The sequence below is a fragment of the Ceratina calcarata genome, unplaced genomic scaffold (genome assembly GCF_001652005.2).
Source record: "Ceratina calcarata isolate Rehan_Ccalc_2016 unplaced genomic scaffold, ASM165200v1 scaffold48.2, whole genome shotgun sequence".
NCBI classification, from domain to species: domain Eukaryota; kingdom Metazoa; phylum Arthropoda; class Insecta; order Hymenoptera; family Apidae; genus Ceratina; species Ceratina calcarata.
In genome coordinates this window covers 2,049,391-2,070,119 of record NW_017172225.1, presented here as the reverse complement: position 1 = coordinate 2,070,119, position 20,729 = coordinate 2,049,391, and the positions used below count along the sequence as shown (strand labels likewise).

Below are 20,729 nucleotides of genomic sequence, written 5' to 3'. Positions count from 1 at the left end.
TGTAATTTATTAAAAAAGAATTACCTTCGTTTATTGAAAAGTGTATTTGCTTCGTGTCTCCATTGGTACAACGATGTTTTACAATTTTGATTAAAGTAAGAGAAACGGGATCAAAGGACTTTCAGTGAGTATAATTTCCTGAGTTAATGGAGACGGTCAAGATAATATGATTTAATTGAGAAAGACAGAATGAGAAAGAAGTCGGGTGCGTACTAGACAGAAAAACGATCATTTCTGAAAAGTGTAATTAAACCGAAGGGAATACATCTTTTTCATATCTTTTTATGTACTGCACAAGCCTTGTTAATCATGAATATTCATGCGAGCTTCTCTTCCTCCCCGTTACCTCCGAGAAAAACAAAAAAGAATAAAACAGAATTTCCAGACGTCAACTTTCATACGGAAAATAATTTTTTCTCTCGTTAAAGCATAATCATCTTTTCCCTGGCATTCTATTTTTTCAGCTACTGTGATCAGTGATTGACCTCATTAGACAAAATTCATCAGTTGCACTGAGATTTGTACGGTCTGGAGAAAATCATCGATTTAGAATTCGGAAAAATATGTACTCCCACTTTAGAACGACAAAAAAGAAAAGTAAAAGCACCGATCACGAAAATTTGAAAGTAGTACTGAGTTGCGAATGGAAATACATAAAGTACACTTGATTTTTTTTCTTCTGGCATCCTCGACAATGAATCTCTGTGACTGTACGCGATTCCGGCAGCAGTGTCATCTCGTTCTTGGTCCCGTTTTCACATTCCCAAACTGAAACTCGAACCATTCGCAAACAGCATATGGATTCGTCCGATAATAATTATTTCTAATCCACGGTGCCAGAGAATTCGAAATTCGATCGCGGCTCGCGCAGGAATTTTCCTTTGAATGCCAAATGCGCGCATGCCGAGTTTGATACGGCATTTTCTCGCGAGCATGAACGTTTTCTCTTCCAGGCGACGACGAAGATTGTTTACTTCACGCCTGGTCGGGCAGAGAGCTAGCTCCGTCGAGCGTAGAGCGAAGAACGGCACGTACTCGAGTACCGTGTGTAACGAGCATTGAACCATCGACGCGGTCGCGTCAATCCCCTTTCGTTCAGACCCATGGTGTCCAACCCTCGTACAGAAGGGCTAAATTGTCGGTGCTCTGAGCCTCGCGTATCACGTACTCAACTTGCTCGGCCGTTGTATACTTGCGCGTCGGATGAGGGTCGCATCCCTCCAGCTTCATGCGCACGCGATGCCAAACGTTCAGAGCATATGCATTTCGCTCTTGCACAGCTGTAAAGAACGGAAATTAAAAAAATAAAAGAAACGTGAGAGGAGCGAAAGTTCAATTAACTCACCTTTACCCGTAGTCGGATCTCGCGCCTGCGGTCCTTTCCTCGGGCTGTAACACACACCCTCTTGCCTCATCAACTTTCCTTTCTTTTTCATCAAGCCTGTTTCAACTTGGCATTCATTATCCTTGTCCATGTCTTTCTGTTTCTCGAATGTCCTCTTTTCATTGGCGAATTCTAATAATTCGTTGTACAAAGTCGGTGCTGTCGACGATATATTCTCCAGCTCCTCTTTAATCGCTCTGCCCCTACTCACATCTAGACCATCGGATTCGAGTTCTTTAACAATCGTAGATATTCTTTCGGTGAAAGCCCGATAGGAAGCGAGAAACTCTTGCAAGCCATCGATGTTCTCTTGTTTCACCATACTTCGTAATAAGATTCGCACGTCTGACATCAATCTGTGGTGCTCGGTTAGCACGCTCTGCAAGTTCGACACTTGTTCTCTCAAACGTTCCTGAGTGCACAGCAAGCATTCTTGCTTCTCCTGCAATTTCTTCTGAACGTCCAAGATCGCCTCGGAGATAAATCGCTCGGCCTGCTTCAACCAATTGATGTCGACGTTACTGTCCATCTGCAACAGCTCGACGAGGCTCTCCTCGATCCCCGTCACCGTTATGTTCAAATTTATCGTCAGGAGGCAGCTTTCCTCCCAATGTTTAATCAGCTTAACGAAATTCGTGTCGTGCGTCAAACTCTCGGATGTTCTGGTCCTCAGAGCCTCGTAATGCAGTATAGAGTTGCAAGTGTTGATGACGTTGGTCGCAAGATTATGCTGCCTTGTCAATTTTTCGCACGAAGAAAGTACCGCGTTATCGAACGCGGACATGACTTCTCCTAGAGCTGGATTCGCTCCGGCAGCCCACTTCAATCGTTGCACCGCGCTGGACACAAGATTCTGTTGTTGCTCGCGCGCCTCGCACACTCGAGACTGTAGAGTGGACAGTGCCGCGGCTGTTTTCCGAAGTTCGAGCATAAATCCAGAACGATCTGAAACGATAAAATAAAAATATGTACATTTCTTATTCCAATAAAAAGACTTGGAGCGGAGGAATGAATCTTACTCAAGGGATTCATGACATTAACGTTCGATCTCATGAGTAGACTATCTTCGTGCAGCCAGTGGTGAGCAGTCAGCTGAAGCTGAAGCCTCTGCATACTCGCTCTAGCTACTTCGACGCACTGTTGAGCGAATTTGGCTCCCTGCTTCCTTCGCCAAGCACTCTCGAGCGTGCTGCTAAGCGCACTAGCTTGAGTGAGAACGGACGTAGTGAAAAGGCCTCTCTTTAAACAGAGATCGACCACCTTCCTGCACAATTCTTCTAATGAAACTTTGCTCTCAGCCCCAATGTCTCTTTGCTCGATTTCAGTAGTGACGCTCAATCCCATTCTTTGTAATAAAAAGCAAAGCGCGATGGCCAGTGTCTGCGAAGTAACGCCGAGCAGCTGTCTCGAAACGTAATCCGCCGTGAAAATTCTTATAGGCTTGTTCAGCCGCTCGTCGTTATAAACGTTAGCCAGACCACCCTTGAACGCTGTCGCGATGTCTGTGCACATCATGAAAAATTCCTGTATAGTATGCAAACGTTTCACCAAGAATATATCCTCTAAAACTTGGCAGGCCGTCTTGTTAAATATAGGAGCGGACATCTCTTTCGCTTCTCGGATTTGATCGATCTTTCTCCACGACGGCGGAATATTCAACGCGTTCAAGGTAGCAATCAGAATGTTCCCTTCCATCTGAAGTTTTTCAAACAGTCCGTTGAAACCCATTAGAAGCATTTGCCCAGGCGTCAATGCTTCGTCCTGATTCGGTTCCTGGATCTCGGCAGGCCTCGATAGTAACGCTTCGAAACGTATTCTCATATTATTCACGACGTTCTGTATCATCGCGTGAGGACTATCCATCTCCATAACGGTGAATCTAAGGTGCATCTCCAACTGTCCTAAGATGTCACCCAGTGATATACCGGAAGATAGGATTATTTCGGTCAATTCCGCAATCATCCTGATCACAGTCGGTTCCTCGGTTATAACGGTCTTCATCGCCTCGGGCAAAATAATCGTATGGAAATTGTAATTCAATTCTTGCAACCCTTTATAAATGCAATCGGATCTTCTTAAGCATTTCAGTATGAGAGATATCTTAGGATCGTTATTCGTTTTATGACATTCGGGTATCAAGCTGATCAATTCGGCGATCAACGACGACATCAGACGCATCTCGTCTAGGAACCAGTCCCCTTCCCTGGACGTAAGATCTACTAAACAATCACCGGCGCACTTAGCCGCACCCTCCATCATCAGGTACCTTTTATTCAAAGCACAAAGCGCAGTTATGTTAACACATTCGAGTGCTTTCTCCGCACCCTTCTCCCGTCGCAAAAAGCTCTGGATCTGTACTCTGGATTCGGTATATGTCTTCTCTATCCTGCCAACCGATTCCGGTAAACCCTCGACAACTATCCTTTCGTACGCCTTCTTCAATCTTTCGTTCGCTTCGTTCAAAATTGCTTGCATCTGATAAGAGAATGCAATTATCTGTTGCACCTGTTGATTGTTCGAACTCTTGATTGGATCGAAAGTGCTCTCGAACTGGATTATCACTTCGCGACAGGCTTCGACGTTCCCAGAATTCAGAAGCTTGTTAGCCCATCCGTGATAAAGCACTGTACGATGCTGCGACATGTTAGTCAACGGATATAAGCTGCAGATCGCTGAATACTGGCTCAAAAGATCCAGACAATTTCGTATTAGTATAGACTGTTGCGTAGCCAATTGCGTCAACTCGTTTTCCGATTGCTCGCACTGGAGAATCATCTGGCTCTGTCCTGCGTTCTGCAGGAACTCTTTAACGAGATCAAAAACAACGTGATCGTCCTGGCTCGTGGACGTTCCCAGTTCAGCCAACCACTGTCCCAGCTGCGGTCCTTTCACCGCCGAGAGTGCCATATTATGCAAATTAATTTGCTTCTCGCAATCTTCTATCTTTTCCTTCAACCCGGTCTTCGCTTTCTCGTGAGCATCGCGCGCTCTCTTAAAGGAATTGTATCGCTTCGTCACGGAATACAACGGATGATTTCGTCCCATTGCTTGAGCCTCTTTAACCAGAGCCAGTTGCTGATGTCTGTCTTGCAATAGATCTTGACACTGACGCGTGGCCTCGGTCGCTTCCACCCAACAGGTCAAATGATGACACAACAAAGGAAAAATTTTTACTAGTTCATCCCTGTTGGCCAACCATTCAGCACGCATTTCCGCGGTCCGAACGGCGAACATCGCTCGCGTTAATTCTTGTTCCAATTGTTTCCTTCCGATCCCTGTGCAACGGGCTCTGGCTTGGCAAGCTCCGTAACTCGCGATACTGTTGTCGGCACCAGCTCGCCAATCGACCAAAGGATCGTATATGAACGCTTCGAGCAAAGTCAACAACGTTTCTCGCCCTCGACGCATCACACGAAGCGTATGCTCGCAAGCTAACCGGAATATCCCTTCGACTCCGGTTACACCCAACGCTGTTCTAATATTCGGGGTCATTCTGAACGGTACTTTTTCTGGAACGCGTAGAGTCTTGCCTTTTTCAAAACAGACGTTGTAATCGATGTGAACAACCTCGCCCGTGTTGAGATCGACCAACACGTTGTCCAAATGTCTATCACCGAGACCGATGATGTATCCAATGATCGACATTACAGCTACAGAATAAGAATAATTTTTTGTCGCTTGCCACCAGCTTCCCGCGTTTATGCTGTTGCACCAAATCTCTTTAGCCAACAAATCTTTAGGCGTCTCTGCCATCAACTCCGTTAAAACTTGCTTCAAAATTTGAATGGGCCACTCCTTCCTGTTCTCCAAGCCGATTCCGCGTTCCTTCAACAACGGTGTTAATTTATTATAGAACAATTCCGAGGGTCTCAGCACCGCTGAACTTCCTGTTTTATTAAGCATCGCGCTTTCTCTTTGTTGCCATCTCTTGTACAACACGAATAGAGGCGTTACTCCGTCCACCCACTGGATCAGACCGGACCGTGGACCCAAAGGTATGACCGAGTAATGACGAGCTCTGTACACTTTCTTCGAATCACCCTTCTTCGACATCATAGTGTTGCAGATGCTCAGAAACTGCATGATTCTCTCGTCCAGGTGCAGGTCCTCTAGTCCTTTGAACAAGTAGGTATAAACATGTCCGTCGGACCCATGGAACACGAGCTTCTTCGGTTTGGTTTTAGTTGGTAATATTTGCACGTTACTATCCACGGATTCTATCGTCACGATTTTATTATCATTCGCGGCCACACCCGGCATGGCAATGCACGTGTTTCGCAGACTCGCTAGAGTCGGACTGATGTCGTTCATAGAAAGAGAATACGCTGCACGTCTGTGCACACGTTGCGCCAATTTGCTTTCCAACTGCTTGAGACAGGTGTTGGCGATTTGTGGTTTCGCAGGATTCTTCGGATTATTCAGTTTATTAATCGCTTCTTCGATCGAGGGACCGAATTTTTCCTGGAAGTTCTTCTCGTGCGGTGTCTCAGCCGGGACTGAAGTCATGGCCGAGAGGTTCTCCAATATGAAGACTATCGGTTTCAATATGATCCGATGTTTCTCCGCAATCAGTTTCTCCTTTTCTTCGGGGCTTAACCAGGCGTTGTCCTGCACCTTCTGCACTTCCATCTCCAATTGTTCGAATCGTTTGGAGATCTCGGTATGATGTTGACACAGCGTTGCTAGCCAGAGTTCGTCCCACAGCAGTGTAATTCGACGCAGCTCTTTGACGAGTATCTTGACTTGCTCGATGGAATCCTGAATTTTGTTGGACAGGCAGTCTACCAATTGCGAGAAGCAACAGTCCATAAACTTGTCCTGTTCATCCTGATAAACTCCAGAACCGTCAGTACCCATTTCGTCCTCTTCCTCGATAAAGTCTAAATCATTCTGCGACGAATCGTCTCTTTCTGTCTTTTCGTAAAGGACTTTGTCACAATTCTTCTTCTGTCCCGAGACTGCTCCGATTACAGCCGGGAACGTTATTAAATGTGGCGAATTTTCCGCGACTCTGCACAGCAGTTCGGACACTCGCGTTCGTACGTAAGATTCGGGATGGCTGAGTCGAGAAAATAACTGTGGTATAATTTCTTTCCACGGCGCTGTAGGAGTCGAGGAGAGCCCAGATTCTAGAACATTTTGCAATTCAAGAGCATGCTTCACGACTAATCGTAGCAGTCTCAAAGTAGCTGTGATAGTGGCACAATCGTTAGTTTCTTTGATGGCAGCCAATTGTAGGTATTTAAAGTATGCGTTTGCAGAAAGTTCGTAATACGAATAAATCCTTTTCTGTGCTTGTCTCCAAATGTCGACCAGTAATCCGAGACGATCGGCACTGATACGATTGAGCACAGGTACGCTTCGTAATTGAGTCTCGATCATGTCAGAGGTGTTCACATCGTTAGAAGTATCCGCGATCTCGCCTTCGTCTTCAGGAATACTTTTGCTTTGAGATAAAATTGAGAAGATTGCGTTCAAGTCAGATTCGCTCGTATCGAACGGTAGTAAATCTCGTATGGTCGTTCTATCTGTGTCAGTTAATTGACCCGAGCTCGAACTGTCTACGATCTTTCTTCCCCATTTGTAACACCAACTGGCGAAGCTGCACCAAGCGAGCGGCAAATCTGGACATTGATTTACGCCGAGCTGTGTCAGTCTACCGATTATCATGTCAGGGACTGGTATAGAGTCTGCAGTTGGTCCGAACAGCTTGTTCATCAAGCCGTCGTTATGGGCAGCTTCGAATTCGAGCAACTGTTTCAAATGACCGTTCTCGTTGCTGCTCACTTCCTGCTGCATCCACTTGCCAAGCGTGAGGAGAAGAATCGTACCGTTCTCTCGTAAATCAGATGACTGTTGTCCGTCGACGATGGTTCGCGATATTCCTAGCGCGGTCGCGCTACAAAGCTTCACGGCTCTATCGGTACATTCCATGTCGTATAATAATTTGGAATACTCGCGAAAGGCGCGTATGTTGTTCTTCGACCACTTGACGTGAATTATATTTTTTAAAACGTCGTCGGTCAGTTGGTCCAAGTCCAAATTCATGTGATCTTTCTTGTGGTTTTCAAATCGACACACTTCTCGTTCTGATCGTAGATAGTTGAAGAGCTCGCGTTTTGCTAACTCAAAGTTTCCCTCCTTCCTAGCGGTGCGAACGATGTGCAGTCGCAAATCGGTTACCTCGTTGCTATTCAATTCAGCTTCGCCCTTTTTCGCTTTCCCGAAATACTCTGACCACCACAACGTTCGCGTCAGCACGCTTGAATTCATTTGGTCAAGTTTCTCGCTCTTGTACAACTCGAATACGTTCTCCTCTTTACCAGAGAGCAAATTCTTTAACCCATCTGCCGAGAACCGTACCAATATTGACTCGTTCATGTATTCCGAAGGAACGTTCCTCAAGCCCTCCTCCATAGTTTTGGCTGCTACCCTTCGACATCGTTCGATTTCATCGTCAAAGTAATCTTTGAACTCGTTCACATGAAGTCTGAGCGCGATGTTAGTTAAGCTATTACTGCATTCCACTAACTTCTTCGAACAACTCCAGTTACCGGCCTTGTCATTTCTCCCATTCAACAAATTCCAATCCGTCAAATCATCCAAGCATATGTCCTCGTTATTCTCGAATTTCCTCAAGCATCTTGCTTGTCGAGAAGCGTTGCTTCCTGTTAACAAATCCTTCCTGAAAGGAGCGAGGATCTCGGCTTGTTGCTGTTTCCAGGATTCTAACTGAGACCAATCGCTGACGGCTTCGTAACAATAACAGAGTCGTTGCATACAGAATGAGAGCACTTGGTTGTCACCGTCGGACTTGAAGCTCTTGCATTTTCCCTCGGAAACAGGTTCCTCGCAAGCTTCCGCTGCAGCCGCAGCACTGCTATCTCCCTCGTCTTCGCCGTCTTCTTCTTGCTCCAAATCTTTCGCTCGACTATTGGTGAGGCGCATGTGTTCTTCGATGATCAATTTGTAAGCCTCCGCAGCGGACTCGTAATGATTCGCGGCTTCTTCCATTGCAGCTTTCAGCCACGAGAATTTTCTCTCCCTCTCTTTAGTATACACATACAGACCTTGAAGCGCCTCTGCTTCGCCCAACATCACCATCGCCTGCGCTGTGCACAACGTCGCTCTCTCGAATTCGATCCCCTGGGTATTATCGCTGTTACTCAAATCCTCCAACAACCTTTGACTGTTTCGCAAAGCGCTAGTAGCCAATCCAGAATGCAACGATACCACGCATAGCGCTAACCGAATACGATTCAACCATTCTTTACAAGTCGATTTATTCGTATGGAAAAATGTCCTGACTGGCTTCGATAATGGTAACAAAGCTATCGCGCAGCCTTCAGCAGCGTTGTGAATAACTCTCTCGAGATGCTCGAGGAATTCGATGAAGAGTCGCACGCGGGTATGCTCGGTTAATTGATGATCCAAGCACCGTTTCTCTTTCTTCGTCGTCTCGCAGCTGTACGATATCTCACGTGCCAGTGTCTTCAAAGCACTTTCGATCGAGGTAAACGTTTCCTGCGGCTTTCCTAACGAAGTACGCAGCTTGTTCGTTACGCAATGCTGAGCCGCCTCGAAACCAGCCCAGAAGTATAGAAAAGATCGATTCGCGAGAGCTAGACGATACATCTTTTTCGTAGTTTCGCTCTCGGATATGATCGGCCAACACAACGTGAATATTTCAGACAATCCAGGCGCGTCCAGATATTGTTCTTGCAACAGAAAAGCCATGTAAGTCTTGAAGTGCTGCGCTTGCATTTCACCGTTATTGTTTCCCCGCATGTGCAGTCTCTGAGCGAAGATCAAAGACTCGGTCGAATAATTCTTCATTCCCTGATATTTCTTCGTTTCCGACAGTAAGTATTCCCTGTTCAGTTTCGGTATCACGATGTTCAAGGGTACCCGAGTCAACAGCGAGCCATACTTCTCGCGCACGATCTCATCCCGCGAGGTCAGATGCAGCATCACCAGATCGACGATGGACGCATAAATCTCTTCCTTCCAAGTAACGTTCTTCGCGCTCATCAATATTTCAAAGAGATCGCAAACGGCAATAGAGATGTCTTGGTCGATGGACGCTCCGCAGGAAATAAGACTCGCGAGGACGTTCTCGTATTCCTTCGTTTTACTCAAGATGCCAATGTAATTCTCCGATTGTATGTAAATCTCCTGCATCCACGTTGACAGAAGCAGCAGCGTCTGCTCCGGTGTATGTTCGTTGTAGCTTTTGGCTATTACGTTCAGGATGATAGAGAGGTGACCACTAGTAGGCGACGTCGTTGGAACGTCCAGCGCAGCTGGAAACATGTCTATCGGACGACAAGCGGTAGTTCCAGTTATTAAACTCGAACTCGGCACAAAATGATTATATCTGAAAAAAAAAGAACGATACGATGATACTTTTAAGTCAGAGTTTGGGAACTTCTTGTTTCTTCTCGAGACGTACCTGGAGCAATGCGCGTAAAGCAAATACAAGATGCTGTATTGCAAGAACGGGCTAGTTGTTGATAAACTGATGTCGTAAGGTTTCAACTTGACTGCCAACAGCTCCAAAACGCTCGGTTTTAATGCCCACATACCGATGATCGAGTTACTCGCGTTCGCTGAAAACATGAATTCGAATAATTATACTTGAATTTGATACTTCGATCGATGTATTTACCTATGTCAGAGAGAGCTCTTAGCAGAAACGTAACTACAATCTCTGTGTCGTTCGTCTTATATTTAATATCGTCTATCAACGGATTATCTGCCACTAAACTTTCGATATCTGCTAAGATCAGCTTATAAGCGATCTCCAAATCAGACAATATGTAGCGGTACGATTCCTGTAGCAATGGGATATTCTTTAAACTAAGTAGACTATGATACACCCCGAGACTGGCATTCTGGATGGGTATCGAATTGCGGAATCTCAGTTTGAGTAACGCAGAGTCCTTCCCAAGCAATTTGTGTACTAGTTCCAGAGGCAGATTTGCGGACACCTCTTTTATTATTTTCGAAATAGTGTTCAACATAGAAATTATTGTGTCATCCCAAAAACTATTAATTCTCTTCAACTGAAGATCGATGAACTTGTAAAGTAATTCATGGTTCTTCGTTATGCGACTCTGAAGATGCCCTAGTAATAAGAATGCGCATTCGTTCGCGACAATTATGAGTTCTTCTTTTTCCTCGTCTAGATCGAAATCTTTCTTTCCTTTCAATTCCATCCATCGCACGGCATTCAACATTAACACTCTTTCCTCCGTCAAAGTCTCCTTCTCAATGTTCTGTCTCAACGTTTTAAGTTCATTTTTATTCAAATTCAAGGACTTCAGCATGTGAACAATATTTTCTTCGTTTGGTTCGGATTTGATGGAATTCTTCGGTGGAACAATCCCCAAGTTTTTGAAGCGTTTCAATAATAGATCAGCGTTCTCGGTGGTGAGAGAATAATTCGAAAGCCAGATATCGTTATCGTCGTCTAATTCGATCGCTTTGACGACCGTCTTAAGCATCTTCGATAAGCAGTCGGATAAAAATGACCATTGCACATTTGGCGTCAGATTGGGATTCAAATGCTCGGATATACTTTTCGTAACTGTGTTGAACACCGAAATCAGGGACGCGATGCGACGGATGCACTCTCTGGGCGTCGGAGATGCCTCATCGCCGGGTGAACTTCTACCGGATTCTGGTAAAGACAGTTCCTCGTCGTAACTCTCCATGTCTTCCAAGAACTGACCCAGTAACGTCAACGTAAACTGTAAATCCGCTATCCAGAAAGACCGCAATCTCTGCAAACTGCGGCTTGCATAGGCTGCGACTGCCTTCTGCTGAGTCGAATCGATGTGCCAACCGACCAGTATGTCGACGGTGTCACGAAAATGATTTGAAAATGTCTCGGGATAAGATTCCATTATTAATAATATTGCGTCCACCGTTGCTACCAGCAAATCTGACCGATCGACATTCTCGAGAGTCGATTGCAATTGCGACATCATCAGCTGGAAAAATACGTAGTGTTCGCTTTATCGTGTACATCGTTAATCGCGGGATAAGTCAATGAAATATCCAAGTACCACTGAGAACTCTTTCAGCCTCGAAGTTTCCGCGTCCAATTTGAAAGCTTCGACGAACGATTTTATCAGAAGGCACTTTATATCATCTTTTCGTTCCATCGAACATTTATTGAAAACCCAATCCATGTACCTGCGAATTTACGAATCAGAATTTCGTTTAGATACGAACGACTACCTCGCGGTCTCGCAAAGTTCATTCGTTTACCGTTTGAAATCTTGTTCGGCCGCGTACCCAACGCGACCCAAACATTTCGCGACTTGCTGTTTCGCTTCGGGTCCAGGACCAGTGTACAATACGTCTAACAGACTTTCACAGATAATGTCTAAATTTCGTCTTATATATCTCTGATTTTCAGACGCTATTATACCTTCCTGTGCTTGTTTGCATAGGGTCATAAAATGATCGTAATCATCTTCTCTGTACAACCTTCTCAAAAGCTTAGAAATTCGAGAATCTTCTACAGTACAATTTAATAGTTGCATGCGTTAAAATGTGATAGATGAAACCGTTGTATTTATCTGAGAAGTAAAGGAAATACGTACCATTTATTCTTTTGTCATCGTAATATTTCCCCTGGGCATTTTCTTGATTTTTCAGCGATTCTTGAAATTTTGATCTGGTTGTGGGATAGTAGCTAGTTTCCGTATTGGCATCCCGTTCGGTAGACGTCTTCTTAAAAGCCCTACCCCGTAATGCCCCTCTGGCACGATCTCCAGAGCTGCCTCCGCGAGCCATTCGAAATTCATTTCGTGGAGCACCAATTCTGTAATATTTCCAACGATTTATTAAATAAACATTTAACATGTGTCACTGTTGGAAAGAGATGATTTACCTTGGTTTAAATCTGGAAAAGCTATGATCAGATGGGTAGTTCGAGGTTCTTTGACAAATGACCAAAGTATCTCTTGGAGCATTAAAATCATTCGAGTTGTACCCAGTTAAAACGTTAACATCTCCTTTCTCCAATACACCAGCTCGATTATTACTGACGGATTCTTCCTGTATCTCCGAACACTTGGATCCACGTAGCTTTGTGCTAATATTAGAGTTCCCACAGCTATTCATTACATTACTCTGCAGACAATCTGCATGACCTACACTCTGCATTAATGATGTGCTAATCACAGGTAATAACTTTTCTCTATCAATAAATAATAAAAGAAAAACATAGAACTGTGAGTAGTACGCTACGGCCGAGTGTAATTCATCGGAATTCAATCACTTTCACGTATCCCTAAGGTTACATTATTCGCACCCACATCTTTGGCGGACAAAAATGTTCAGCGGTCATGAAATAAATGAAAATTAATAATAAAAAAATTGGCGAGATTGCATAATACTATCAAAAATCCATTAGAAAATTTGTCAAATAAAAGCGACGTTCATGTTATTTACGTATAAAAGATACGATAATTCATGTAGCGATCAGCAGTCGCAGTGTCCGCTTCGGTTTATCCAAGTATATCACGTTCGCTTCGCGAAGCGATCCCGTGAACGCGTAGAACACACTTTGATTTCCCGTGAAAAATATATGTTCTTTACTAATAATCGAAAGAAAGTATCAAAGGGTAAAACGGTATCGTAACCGATTCTCCACGCGTTCGATCTATAGGTTCATACACACCGTATATCGACAACAACCGATCAACGCGGAGTACCTCTCCACGAATTTATAATTTAGCAAAAATCAAAGCTGGTGACGATTCTGTTCGTCCAATGACCCAAATATCGAAGGTCCCATGGAATTTTCCGAAAATCATATCTGCGTACCTGTTTTAAATGAACAATTTTAGGTGGATATACAAGAACCAACCAGGCAATTCGTACGAATGGCATGATTCTACAAGATTCTACCTTCTACATTGTTCTATAAACATCGCGTATCGTTCGTACTCCTGATATAATCCACATTTTTTCCGTATTTCGTTGAAAGAAATAAAAGAAAGATAAAAGGGTTAATAAAAATTGTACCAGTTAATGAATACGAGCTGCGTTCCAAATGGATCGAATCGTTTGAACTAGAACGGCACATCATGAAACATTATATTCGAGGCAAATTGAGTTATTTCGTCACTGCACGTGTAATTAAGAATCCTCATCATAATTATGTTATACCTCTATGATGATGAATTAACTGAGAAAACTATCGAATCAACATTGATCGAGTATCCGATTCATTTTAATATTGCATGGGACCGTATTGGCCATTAAAGAAAATCAGTGATGGCGACTCACGAATCTCCGCCATGCAGATTTGTAGTTTATCAAGGGTTAATCCTATTTAAATAATTTTTACGAGAGTTTTTCGTACAAATGAATGATTCCAAGTAATTTTTGAATGAATAAATAATGAACAAAGGACATAGTGTATCTGGATGATGAAGAGAATAGCAGCTGGAATATTCCAATTTTTAAATACAGTGAATCAGCTCACGCTGTGTATTTGACATTGACCTTAGTTTTACTATAAAGGTTTTTTTAACTAAATACACTGCGAGTATAATAGCAATTCAGTAATAGGATGTAATTAATATACAATAAGACTATAGTACATTTTAAAGTTAACTTTGATTAATGATCATCAGTTCGAGTCAATGGTGCATTCAAATCTTCTTGAGTCTCTTCTGTGTGAGGCCAAGTTGTAACTATATCGGTTCTCATGAACCCATCTGGAACTGCCTCGCAATAATCATCCATTGTCATTTCAGCGTATGGTATCATAGCATTTATGCTATCCAAAATTTTCTGTATTTCTACAGTTGAACCATCCAACTCTTGCTTGAAACTTTCTATCTTTTTGGCCTGTAATACGATTTACAAAATGCAACTTCAATATATAAAATATGGATGTATATAATATCTACAAATATTACTAGGTCATTTTTCTCAGCATCGATTGCTGCTGTATATTTATCCGCTGGATATGGTATTTGCAGGGATTCAAATTCCTTTTGAAATTTGTCTACTAAACCGGGAGTTATAACAGATTTCCTATAATATTCCCAATCAATTTTTGGCATAGCTTCAGGATTCGCGTTCATCCTATAAAACATAAATTATTCTTTAATGCCATTCTTGTAGATACCATAAGGTGTATCCATTGTGACAGATTGCTTTTGCCACTTGTGGAAAGAGTGGCTACAACAAGAATCCTAATTGTATCTTCTAAGACTAAACACATTTTATTTAAATATGCTTTTTATACAGAATTTCATTTATGCATGTAGAAATATTATGTAACAAGCAAATGTCCAAATGTATTGAATTTGGGAATGTTACTAACCGTTGTAAATATTTATCGGACTTGGATTTGAAAGCTGCCAAGGCAGCTTTCTCGGTTTCTGGGATTCGCTCGGCGAGAGCGGCCCAGTTAATCGCTGTGAGTGCTCTTCGGGACATTTCTTGTCACAATTCTTCCGATTATCGTAACGTAACACAAATCGAACCAACCGAACTCTCGGATTCGGAACTCGGAAAGTCAATGATTAACGAAATAAGAGAAGCACTTTGACACCGACTGTATAGTTACAGAATGGCAACCTAGATGTCTAAAGTGCTCATATTCTTCCCGAAGGCATGCACAACTCGCTTCGACTTTCTCGAAGCTCAAAAGCTGCACAGTTATATATATTGTACAATATATAAATCATCAGTGATCCTCTTGATAAACGCGAATTAAATCGAGAATTCGGAAATATGGCTGCTGCCGCTGCCGCTGCTTTGCTGGACGAGCTTATGGGAAGGAACAGGAATGTTCTTCCCAACGAGAAACCTAAAGAACTTAACTGGGAGGACCCTGAGGTAAGTTCCCGAGAATGCCAAACGCTCTGAAAGATGTACCCATCAGAGGATCCAACGAATAATCGAAGGCTTATAGATCGTCGCAGTTGTCACTGTATTCGTGTTTCTCGTTTCAGTTTTGTAAATTGTATTTAGTTAAATTCTGCCCGCACGATTTGTTCGTTAACACGCGAGCGGATCTTGGCGCGTGTTCCCGAGTGCACGATGATGAGGCCAGGGAATTGTTTGAGAAGGCTCCGTACTCGTATCGGAAGCAGCAATACGAGGACGAGTTTATCAGATTTTGTCAAAGTATGTTGAACGAGGTCGAGAGAAAGATAATCAAAGGAAAACAACGGTTAGCGCTCATAGGAAGAACGGAAGCGGTAAGATAAAAATAGTTACTGGAATTTCATTGCTACACGTAAAGGGGAAAGATGTGTAAACTTTTGTTTCTGTAGCCTACATTGACACCGGCTCAGACTCAGAGAAACGAGGAGCAAATTGCACTTTTAACTGAGAAGATTAATAAATTGGTAGAGGAGGCTGAGCAAAGTGGTATACAAGGCAACGTGGAACAGGCTCAAGGCTTAATGAGATTGTGCGATCAATTAAAGGAAGAACGGGAAACATTGAGAAAATCTAATGACAATAGCCATTACAATCAGGTATGTATCAGAAAGTGAATTATAGTAAGAGAAGAATCTAATCTTTTATTTATTTCAGACTGCTGAATTAGCTGCTGCCCAGGAGAAACAAATGGAGGTATGCGATGTCTGTGGTGCATTTCTTATTGTTGGAGATGCTCAGCAAAGAATCGACGATCATTTAATGGGTAAACAACATGTTGGCTATGCTAGATTAAAGAGTGCTCTTCAAGAAATTATGGTAATTCATCATTTTTAAGTAACCGCTTTATTAAATACGTATATTATTCAATACAATGACGATTGCAGAGTAAACGTGAGAAAGCCAGAGATGAAAAAGAACAGAGAAGGGAAGAAGATAGGAAACAGAGAGCGCGTGCTAATGAAGAGCTCGATAGACGAAGAAGAGATGACAGAGACAGGGACAGGGAACGGGACAAGCGCCGCAGACGTGAAGATGATAAAGGCAGGCACGATTCAGGCAGTCACAGGTAAATCATTTTACAAGAAAGTCATGCGTAATGTTATGAGAGAAAATGTACATTTGTTCCGTGAATGTTTAGAAACTCGGGACACAGAAGTAGAAGCAGATCAAGAGACAAGCATGACAGACATCGAGATGATGATCACCGACGCCATGCTCGGGACAAAGGTAATTAGATTTTTAACGTTCCGTGCATATGATTGAACGTCGTGTAGATCGTTAAACGTATGTGTTGGAATTATCAGGGAATCGTGATCATCGAAGCTCGAGTCATCACAACCGACGCCGCCATCGATCTCGAAGTCGAAGTCACAAGTAACTACTCTTGATTGGTTAGTGAGTGAGAAGTAAGCCAGGTATGCACTAAACAATATACCATATTCGTCTCAATTACTGTACAGGTTGTTTACCAGGTGAGTTCTCATTAGATGCACATAATATATACATGATAATTATCTGTAATTTTGAAGAGAAAGAGAGAACGGCATAGTCACAGCGAGCCAGTGTCTCTGGTGCCTGCCTATTAATCGGAGACACACTCTTATTAAATGTTCATATGGACCTGTTTGTACAGCGTTTAATTTTGAAAGTGACGAGCTTGCTCTGTGTAAACGTATTACTGAATGAAAAACGGTGTGCATCGAGGTAATGTCGAGCAAAGGAATAGTAAAGTTGTTCCCATCCGAAAGGTATTTTTATCATGTAGTATTATAGATATTGTCTACAGAGCAAGATAGGAGAAGGTATACCTATGCTTGCTTTGATTCGGTATAATGTCTTCATAGGGTAAATCAATTATGTAATTTCAATGATTGCATAGCTTTTTGTCGAAAAGAAATTAGTGGTTTAGTGGAGGGAAACAGTGCCTACTTCCGTAGACCTGCCACAACAGTGCCCTGTGTGTGACTGTGACTATACAATCCTAGCTTCTACTACGCATTTCTGAGGTATTTATATCGGAATGATAATACCAAACATGTCCTTTTATTAGGAAAGTTAGACATTTTTCAAATTGGTGATATCTTTATTTCCGAGCGGTATATATTCAAGTGCTTAAAAAAATTGTGATAACAAAATCTTTCCTGCTCTTACCTTCCCTACCTCCCCGACTGCGATTTATTGGACCGTTCGAATCAAGACTAAGCAGCGTTTTATCAGTCAATAGGTCAGGTGAAATATCTGCTACGGAGTCGAAGGAACAATTTTAATCATTTGAACAGAGATCAAAAATACGATTCTGATAGCCCTAGGGCTGTGTAAACGATCAGCAGTGAATAATTCGAGATTATAACTTGGTATACAGTCGTATGGTAGCCCTTTGAACGTTCGTTTATGAAAGTTCAACAAACGTGTGTCGTATACGATGCATATTCTTCCCTTTGCATGCCTTTTTCTCCGTTATTTTTAGTTGTGAAAGATAGGACATGGCAAAGCTCAGTCAAATTTTCTTATTAGATAATCGTGATTCAAACAGTTTTATGGTACAGCTACAGATTTAAAGGTTGACGACAGGTCACGTGGATTGTGTCGTACGGCACTTCGAGGACGTCCCTCTTTTAATCATATCTTGTCTTATTCTTTTCGCCGCGCCCTTCATTTCGGCTTTACAGAAATCTCGTACTTTATGCGCGCACCACATTTGTGTGACTCATATCGACTTACAATAATTATCGACTCATTTGCACACTTGATAATCTGCTTTCTGGATCACTTAGATTAAAACAGTATGTATGTAATACAAAAGTAATAGCCTGCGTAAGAAGGGCTCGTCCTGTGTCGTTACACTGGGACGAGACAGTTCCAAAGAAAATAAGTAATTCTCACCGTCATCGTTCAATATTTTCACTTCGCCTTCATTTCATCCTTATATTACTGTACTACTTTAACCAGCAGCCATTGCTTACAGATATTTGATAAATACATAGTCTATAGATTGGATCTTGTACAACGTAATACATATTTTTTTTAATTCCGATGTTGCAAGACGATTCAATTACGTAAATTGCTTTTTCACACATGTAGCCGAGAGAAACATGAAAATATTTTGATAAATGCGTCTTGTTTAGCGTAAGATTAACAAATAATACAGATATATTATCCTGCTATTCGAAAACGGCGGATATTAATATGAACAAAAATATAATGATATATCATCGTTTTCCAAGACTTTATTATCTCTTTTCAGACAGAAGTCATGCCATGGGGACGTAACCGATGCAACAGGCTCACGTGCACACTGCTTAATGTAATATTAAGGTAAAGATTTTGCATAATCTCAAAACAAATTTCAATAATGAATTTTATACAATTGCGTTTGAGTTCATTTTTCGTCGTGTCCTTGTTCTATGAAAGTTGATTACGATAAATCGAATAATTATAATGCCGGAAAGAATTTAAATTTCAATTTTACTAGTAATTTATTCATATTCGAAAGCAAATGTTAATTTAGGCTACACACATATATAATAGATAGATATAAAACAGACGGAGATGAATTTGTTTATACTTTGGATTGTAATACTCATAAGATTGTTAGTTAAAACAAATAAACCAGTACAACAATGAATATCATCAGGTTTTTTTGACGAGCATCGAAGTAGACAGAATTTTTCAATGAAACGAATCACTGTACAATCTTTAACAAATTATAAAATTTATTAAATAAGTAATATACATTAATAATACATTACTGAGCGAGATAGGATGTTCTATTTGAATACTGTACATATTTGCTATAATACAATTGTCTGCTAAAATCGAACTGTCTTTTTGTTCAGATTAAAAATACTGTACAAGTGTAAATATGTGGTATATCGATTGATTGAGTCTCATTCCGCCGTACGTACGAACTGTCTCAATTAAGCCCTATACTTTTTGTAACCTGGAAAACATGTGATTTGCTTCTTAAACGATTGTCCCGACAATAAAAAAAAATGCAAGGATTGAAAAGAGATGTTGGTTACCTCCTCGTATATGGTCCAAGCCATTGCTGTCACTAACGTCCTTCTCAACATTCGTGGAACGATTCCTTTGAAATATTCCATCATGCCATACTTATGATAAATCCTGAGAACCGTATTACGAACGCCTCGAAATTCATTCGGATATAATTGCATTTTCGTCTTAATCACATCAGCCGGATGTGTTATGATGGAAGCTAGTATTCCTGCTAACACTCCGCAGCTGAAGTGAATCGGAGGAGATGGCTTACTGCCGAGCAAATCTGAGAAATACACGAATGTTAAGAACAGCGAAAAATTAGATAATTCTGCTTTGCGATAAAACGTCACCTGTTTCACTAACGACATTCTTTAATTGAGTATAAAACGTGAGATAAAGGCCGCTGTAAGGAGCGTCTCTTAACAACGTCGGTACTAATCCAATGCAAAGTCCTCTCGCTCCTTCGTGTCTGTATATTAATTTCAATGCTTCTCCAACACTACTATATTTATAGACGTCGCTCTGTTTAAACAAAATCAATGTTTCTAATCACTGCATTCCTCGTCACATGTTATGTAAGCATGTGCTTAATGATTGTAGGTACCTCGAAACGTGTTTTTACTACTGTTATTGGAATCAGCAAAGCTCCAGCCATAGATCTTGCTGTAATGCCTAATAACATTGCTTCTGTAGGTGTGAGAGGGTCTTTTAATTGTAACGTATGTTTTAACCAGTGCAACGATGAGAAATATAATCCAACACTAGGTACAACTCTGGTAATGGACTGAAAACATTTTCTTGATTAATATCTTCTGTTTAAACATAAAAATTGAATGATTTTAGAATTCTTACCGGAGTCATACCCCTCCAGAGACCAGATACATTTTCTTTCTTAATTATATGAATTATTATTCCCAAGGTTCCATTTCTCGGATTGCTACCAAAAAATGTTTGATATAAAAATACAGATCATCGCGAATTTAGAGTCCACTATCATCTTCCACTTACTCAAGATGAAGATTTACTTTGCTTTGAAGCCTGGTTTTAATAAGGTCCAGTGGTTGAAATAAAATAGTTGAGAATGTACCAGACAACGATCCCGCGAGGAAAGATTTCAGAATAGGATACTAAACAAATGTGTTTGCACCAAATTAATTATTTCCTTAATTTCATAAAGTAGCTAATGGGTGGATTATCAATTCTTATCTCTTTAATAATTAATAAACAGTATATTATCTTGCACGAGTTTGCTCACGTGAGTTATAAATCTGCTCTAAAAGGTCAATTAATCATTATCAAAGCGGCCATTCTGCTTATCATACATTCTTTTTTAACATACTCTAATTGTCCTGTCTTATAGAAAATTCGTATATCAACGAGTTATGAATATAATTTATTCAATCGATCAATTTTATAAACTATG

General features: G+C 41.6%; 4 protein-coding genes across 15 annotated transcripts in view; 1 reads left to right on the top strand and 3 right to left on the bottom strand.

The window, feature by feature from the left end:
• Nucleotides 1–5: 5 nt before the first annotated feature.
• On the bottom strand, nucleotides 6–13,635 carry nonC (serine/threonine-protein kinase Smg1). Of its 4 annotated transcripts, XM_026815808.1 has the most exons (11): nucleotides 13,571–13,617; nucleotides 13,310–13,473; nucleotides 12,288–13,225; nucleotides 11,998–12,218; nucleotides 11,660–11,912; nucleotides 11,455–11,584; nucleotides 10,053–11,379; nucleotides 9,837–9,993; nucleotides 2,404–9,761; nucleotides 1,346–2,329; nucleotides 6–1,280 (listed from the first exon to the last, which is right to left on the bottom strand). In XM_026815808.1, exons 3-11 carry the CDS (start codon nucleotides 12,560–12,562, stop codon nucleotides 1,096–1,098), a joined length of 10,890 nt encoding a protein of 3,629 aa, XP_026671609.1. In that variant the 5' UTR covers nucleotides 12,563–13,225; nucleotides 13,310–13,473; nucleotides 13,571–13,617; the 3' UTR covers nucleotides 6–1,095. The 4 variants fall into 4 exon arrangements, with proteins under 4 accessions (XP_026671609.1, XP_026671607.1, XP_026671610.1 ...); XM_026815806.1 differs by having other exon boundaries at nucleotides 13,310–13,635; XM_026815809.1 differs by having other exon boundaries at nucleotides 13,427–13,635.
• A 245-nt stretch (nucleotides 13,636–13,880) lies between these two features.
• On the bottom strand, nucleotides 13,881–14,946 carry LOC108627851 (ATP synthase subunit d, mitochondrial). The gene is made up of 3 exons (XM_018029393.2): nucleotides 14,739–14,946; nucleotides 14,329–14,497; nucleotides 13,881–14,257 (listed from the first exon to the last, which is right to left on the bottom strand). The coding sequence occupies exons 1-3, from the start codon at nucleotides 14,852–14,854 to the stop codon at nucleotides 14,027–14,029; spliced, it is 516 nt and encodes a 171-aa protein (XP_017884882.1). The 5' UTR covers nucleotides 14,855–14,946; the 3' UTR covers nucleotides 13,881–14,026.
• Nucleotides 14,947–15,055: 109 nt separating this feature from the next.
• On the top strand, nucleotides 15,056–18,932 carry LOC108627848 (luc7-like protein 3). The gene is made up of 7 exons (XM_018029387.2): nucleotides 15,056–15,256; nucleotides 15,373–15,621; nucleotides 15,697–15,903; nucleotides 15,962–16,123; nucleotides 16,192–16,373; nucleotides 16,446–16,534; nucleotides 16,612–18,932. The coding sequence occupies exons 1-7, from the start codon at nucleotides 15,152–15,154 to the stop codon at nucleotides 16,683–16,685; spliced, it is 1,068 nt and encodes a 355-aa protein (XP_017884876.1). The 5' UTR covers nucleotides 15,056–15,151; the 3' UTR covers nucleotides 16,686–18,932.
• Nucleotides 18,933–18,995: 63 nt separating this feature from the next.
• The window catches only part of LOC108627849 (mitochondrial glycine transporter), a 4,122-nt gene continuing 2,388 nt past the window's right edge, over nucleotides 18,996–20,729 (bottom strand). For 8 of the 9 annotated variants that reach the window (XM_026815822.1, XM_026815828.1, XM_026815825.1 and 5 more), the window contains 6 exons: nucleotides 20,315–20,433; nucleotides 20,159–20,243; nucleotides 19,911–20,090; nucleotides 19,657–19,828; nucleotides 19,330–19,589; nucleotides 19,156–19,247 (listed from right to left, as the gene is read on the bottom strand). In XM_026815822.1, the coding sequence (XP_026671623.1) occupies nucleotides 19,221–19,247; nucleotides 19,330–19,589; nucleotides 19,657–19,828; nucleotides 19,911–20,090; nucleotides 20,159–20,243; nucleotides 20,315–20,433 (843 nt within the window). In that variant the 3' untranslated portion in view covers nucleotides 19,156–19,220. Of the gene's footprint in view, nucleotides 19,248–19,329; nucleotides 19,590–19,656; nucleotides 19,829–19,910; nucleotides 20,091–20,158; nucleotides 20,244–20,314; nucleotides 20,434–20,729 lie in introns of all 9 variants that reach the window. The other variant, XM_026815826.1, reaches the window with a different exon arrangement.

Excerpts from the sequence above, each read along its gene's own strand:
- LOC108627851 (XM_018029393.2), bottom strand. The coding sequence starts at position 14,854 with ATGTCCCGAAGAGCACTCACAGCGATTAACTGGGCCGCTCTCGCCGAG. Across the intron at positions 14,498-14,738 it reads TCCGATAAATATTTACAACG|GATGAACGCGAATCCTGAAG; the intron begins GTTAGTAACATT and ends TATGTTTTATAG. Across the intron at positions 14,258-14,328 it reads ATGCTGAGAAAAATGACCTA|GCCAAAAAGATAGAAAGTTT; the intron begins GTAATATTTGTA and ends ATCGTATTACAG.
- LOC108627848 (XM_018029387.2), top strand. The coding sequence starts at position 15,152 with ATGGCTGCTGCCGCTGCCGCTGCTTTGCTGGACGAGCTTATGGGAAGG. Across the intron at positions 15,904-15,961 it reads ACAATAGCCATTACAATCAG|ACTGCTGAATTAGCTGCTGC; the intron begins GTATGTATCAGA and ends TATTTATTTCAG. Across the intron at positions 16,535-16,611 it reads ACGCCATGCTCGGGACAAAG|GGAATCGTGATCATCGAAGC; the intron begins GTAATTAGATTT and ends TGGAATTATCAG.
- nonC (XM_026815806.1), bottom strand. The coding sequence starts at position 12,562 with ATGCAGAGTGTAGGTCATGCAGATTGTCTGCAGAGTAATGTAATGAAT. Across the intron at positions 9,994-10,052 it reads AAGAGCTCTCTCTGACATAG|CGAACGCGAGTAACTCGATC; the intron begins GTAAATACATCG and ends TCATGTTTTCAG. Across the intron at positions 1,281-1,345 it reads AGATCCGACTACGGGTAAAG|CTGTGCAAGAGCGAAATGCA; the intron begins GTGAGTTAATTG and ends CGTTCTTTACAG.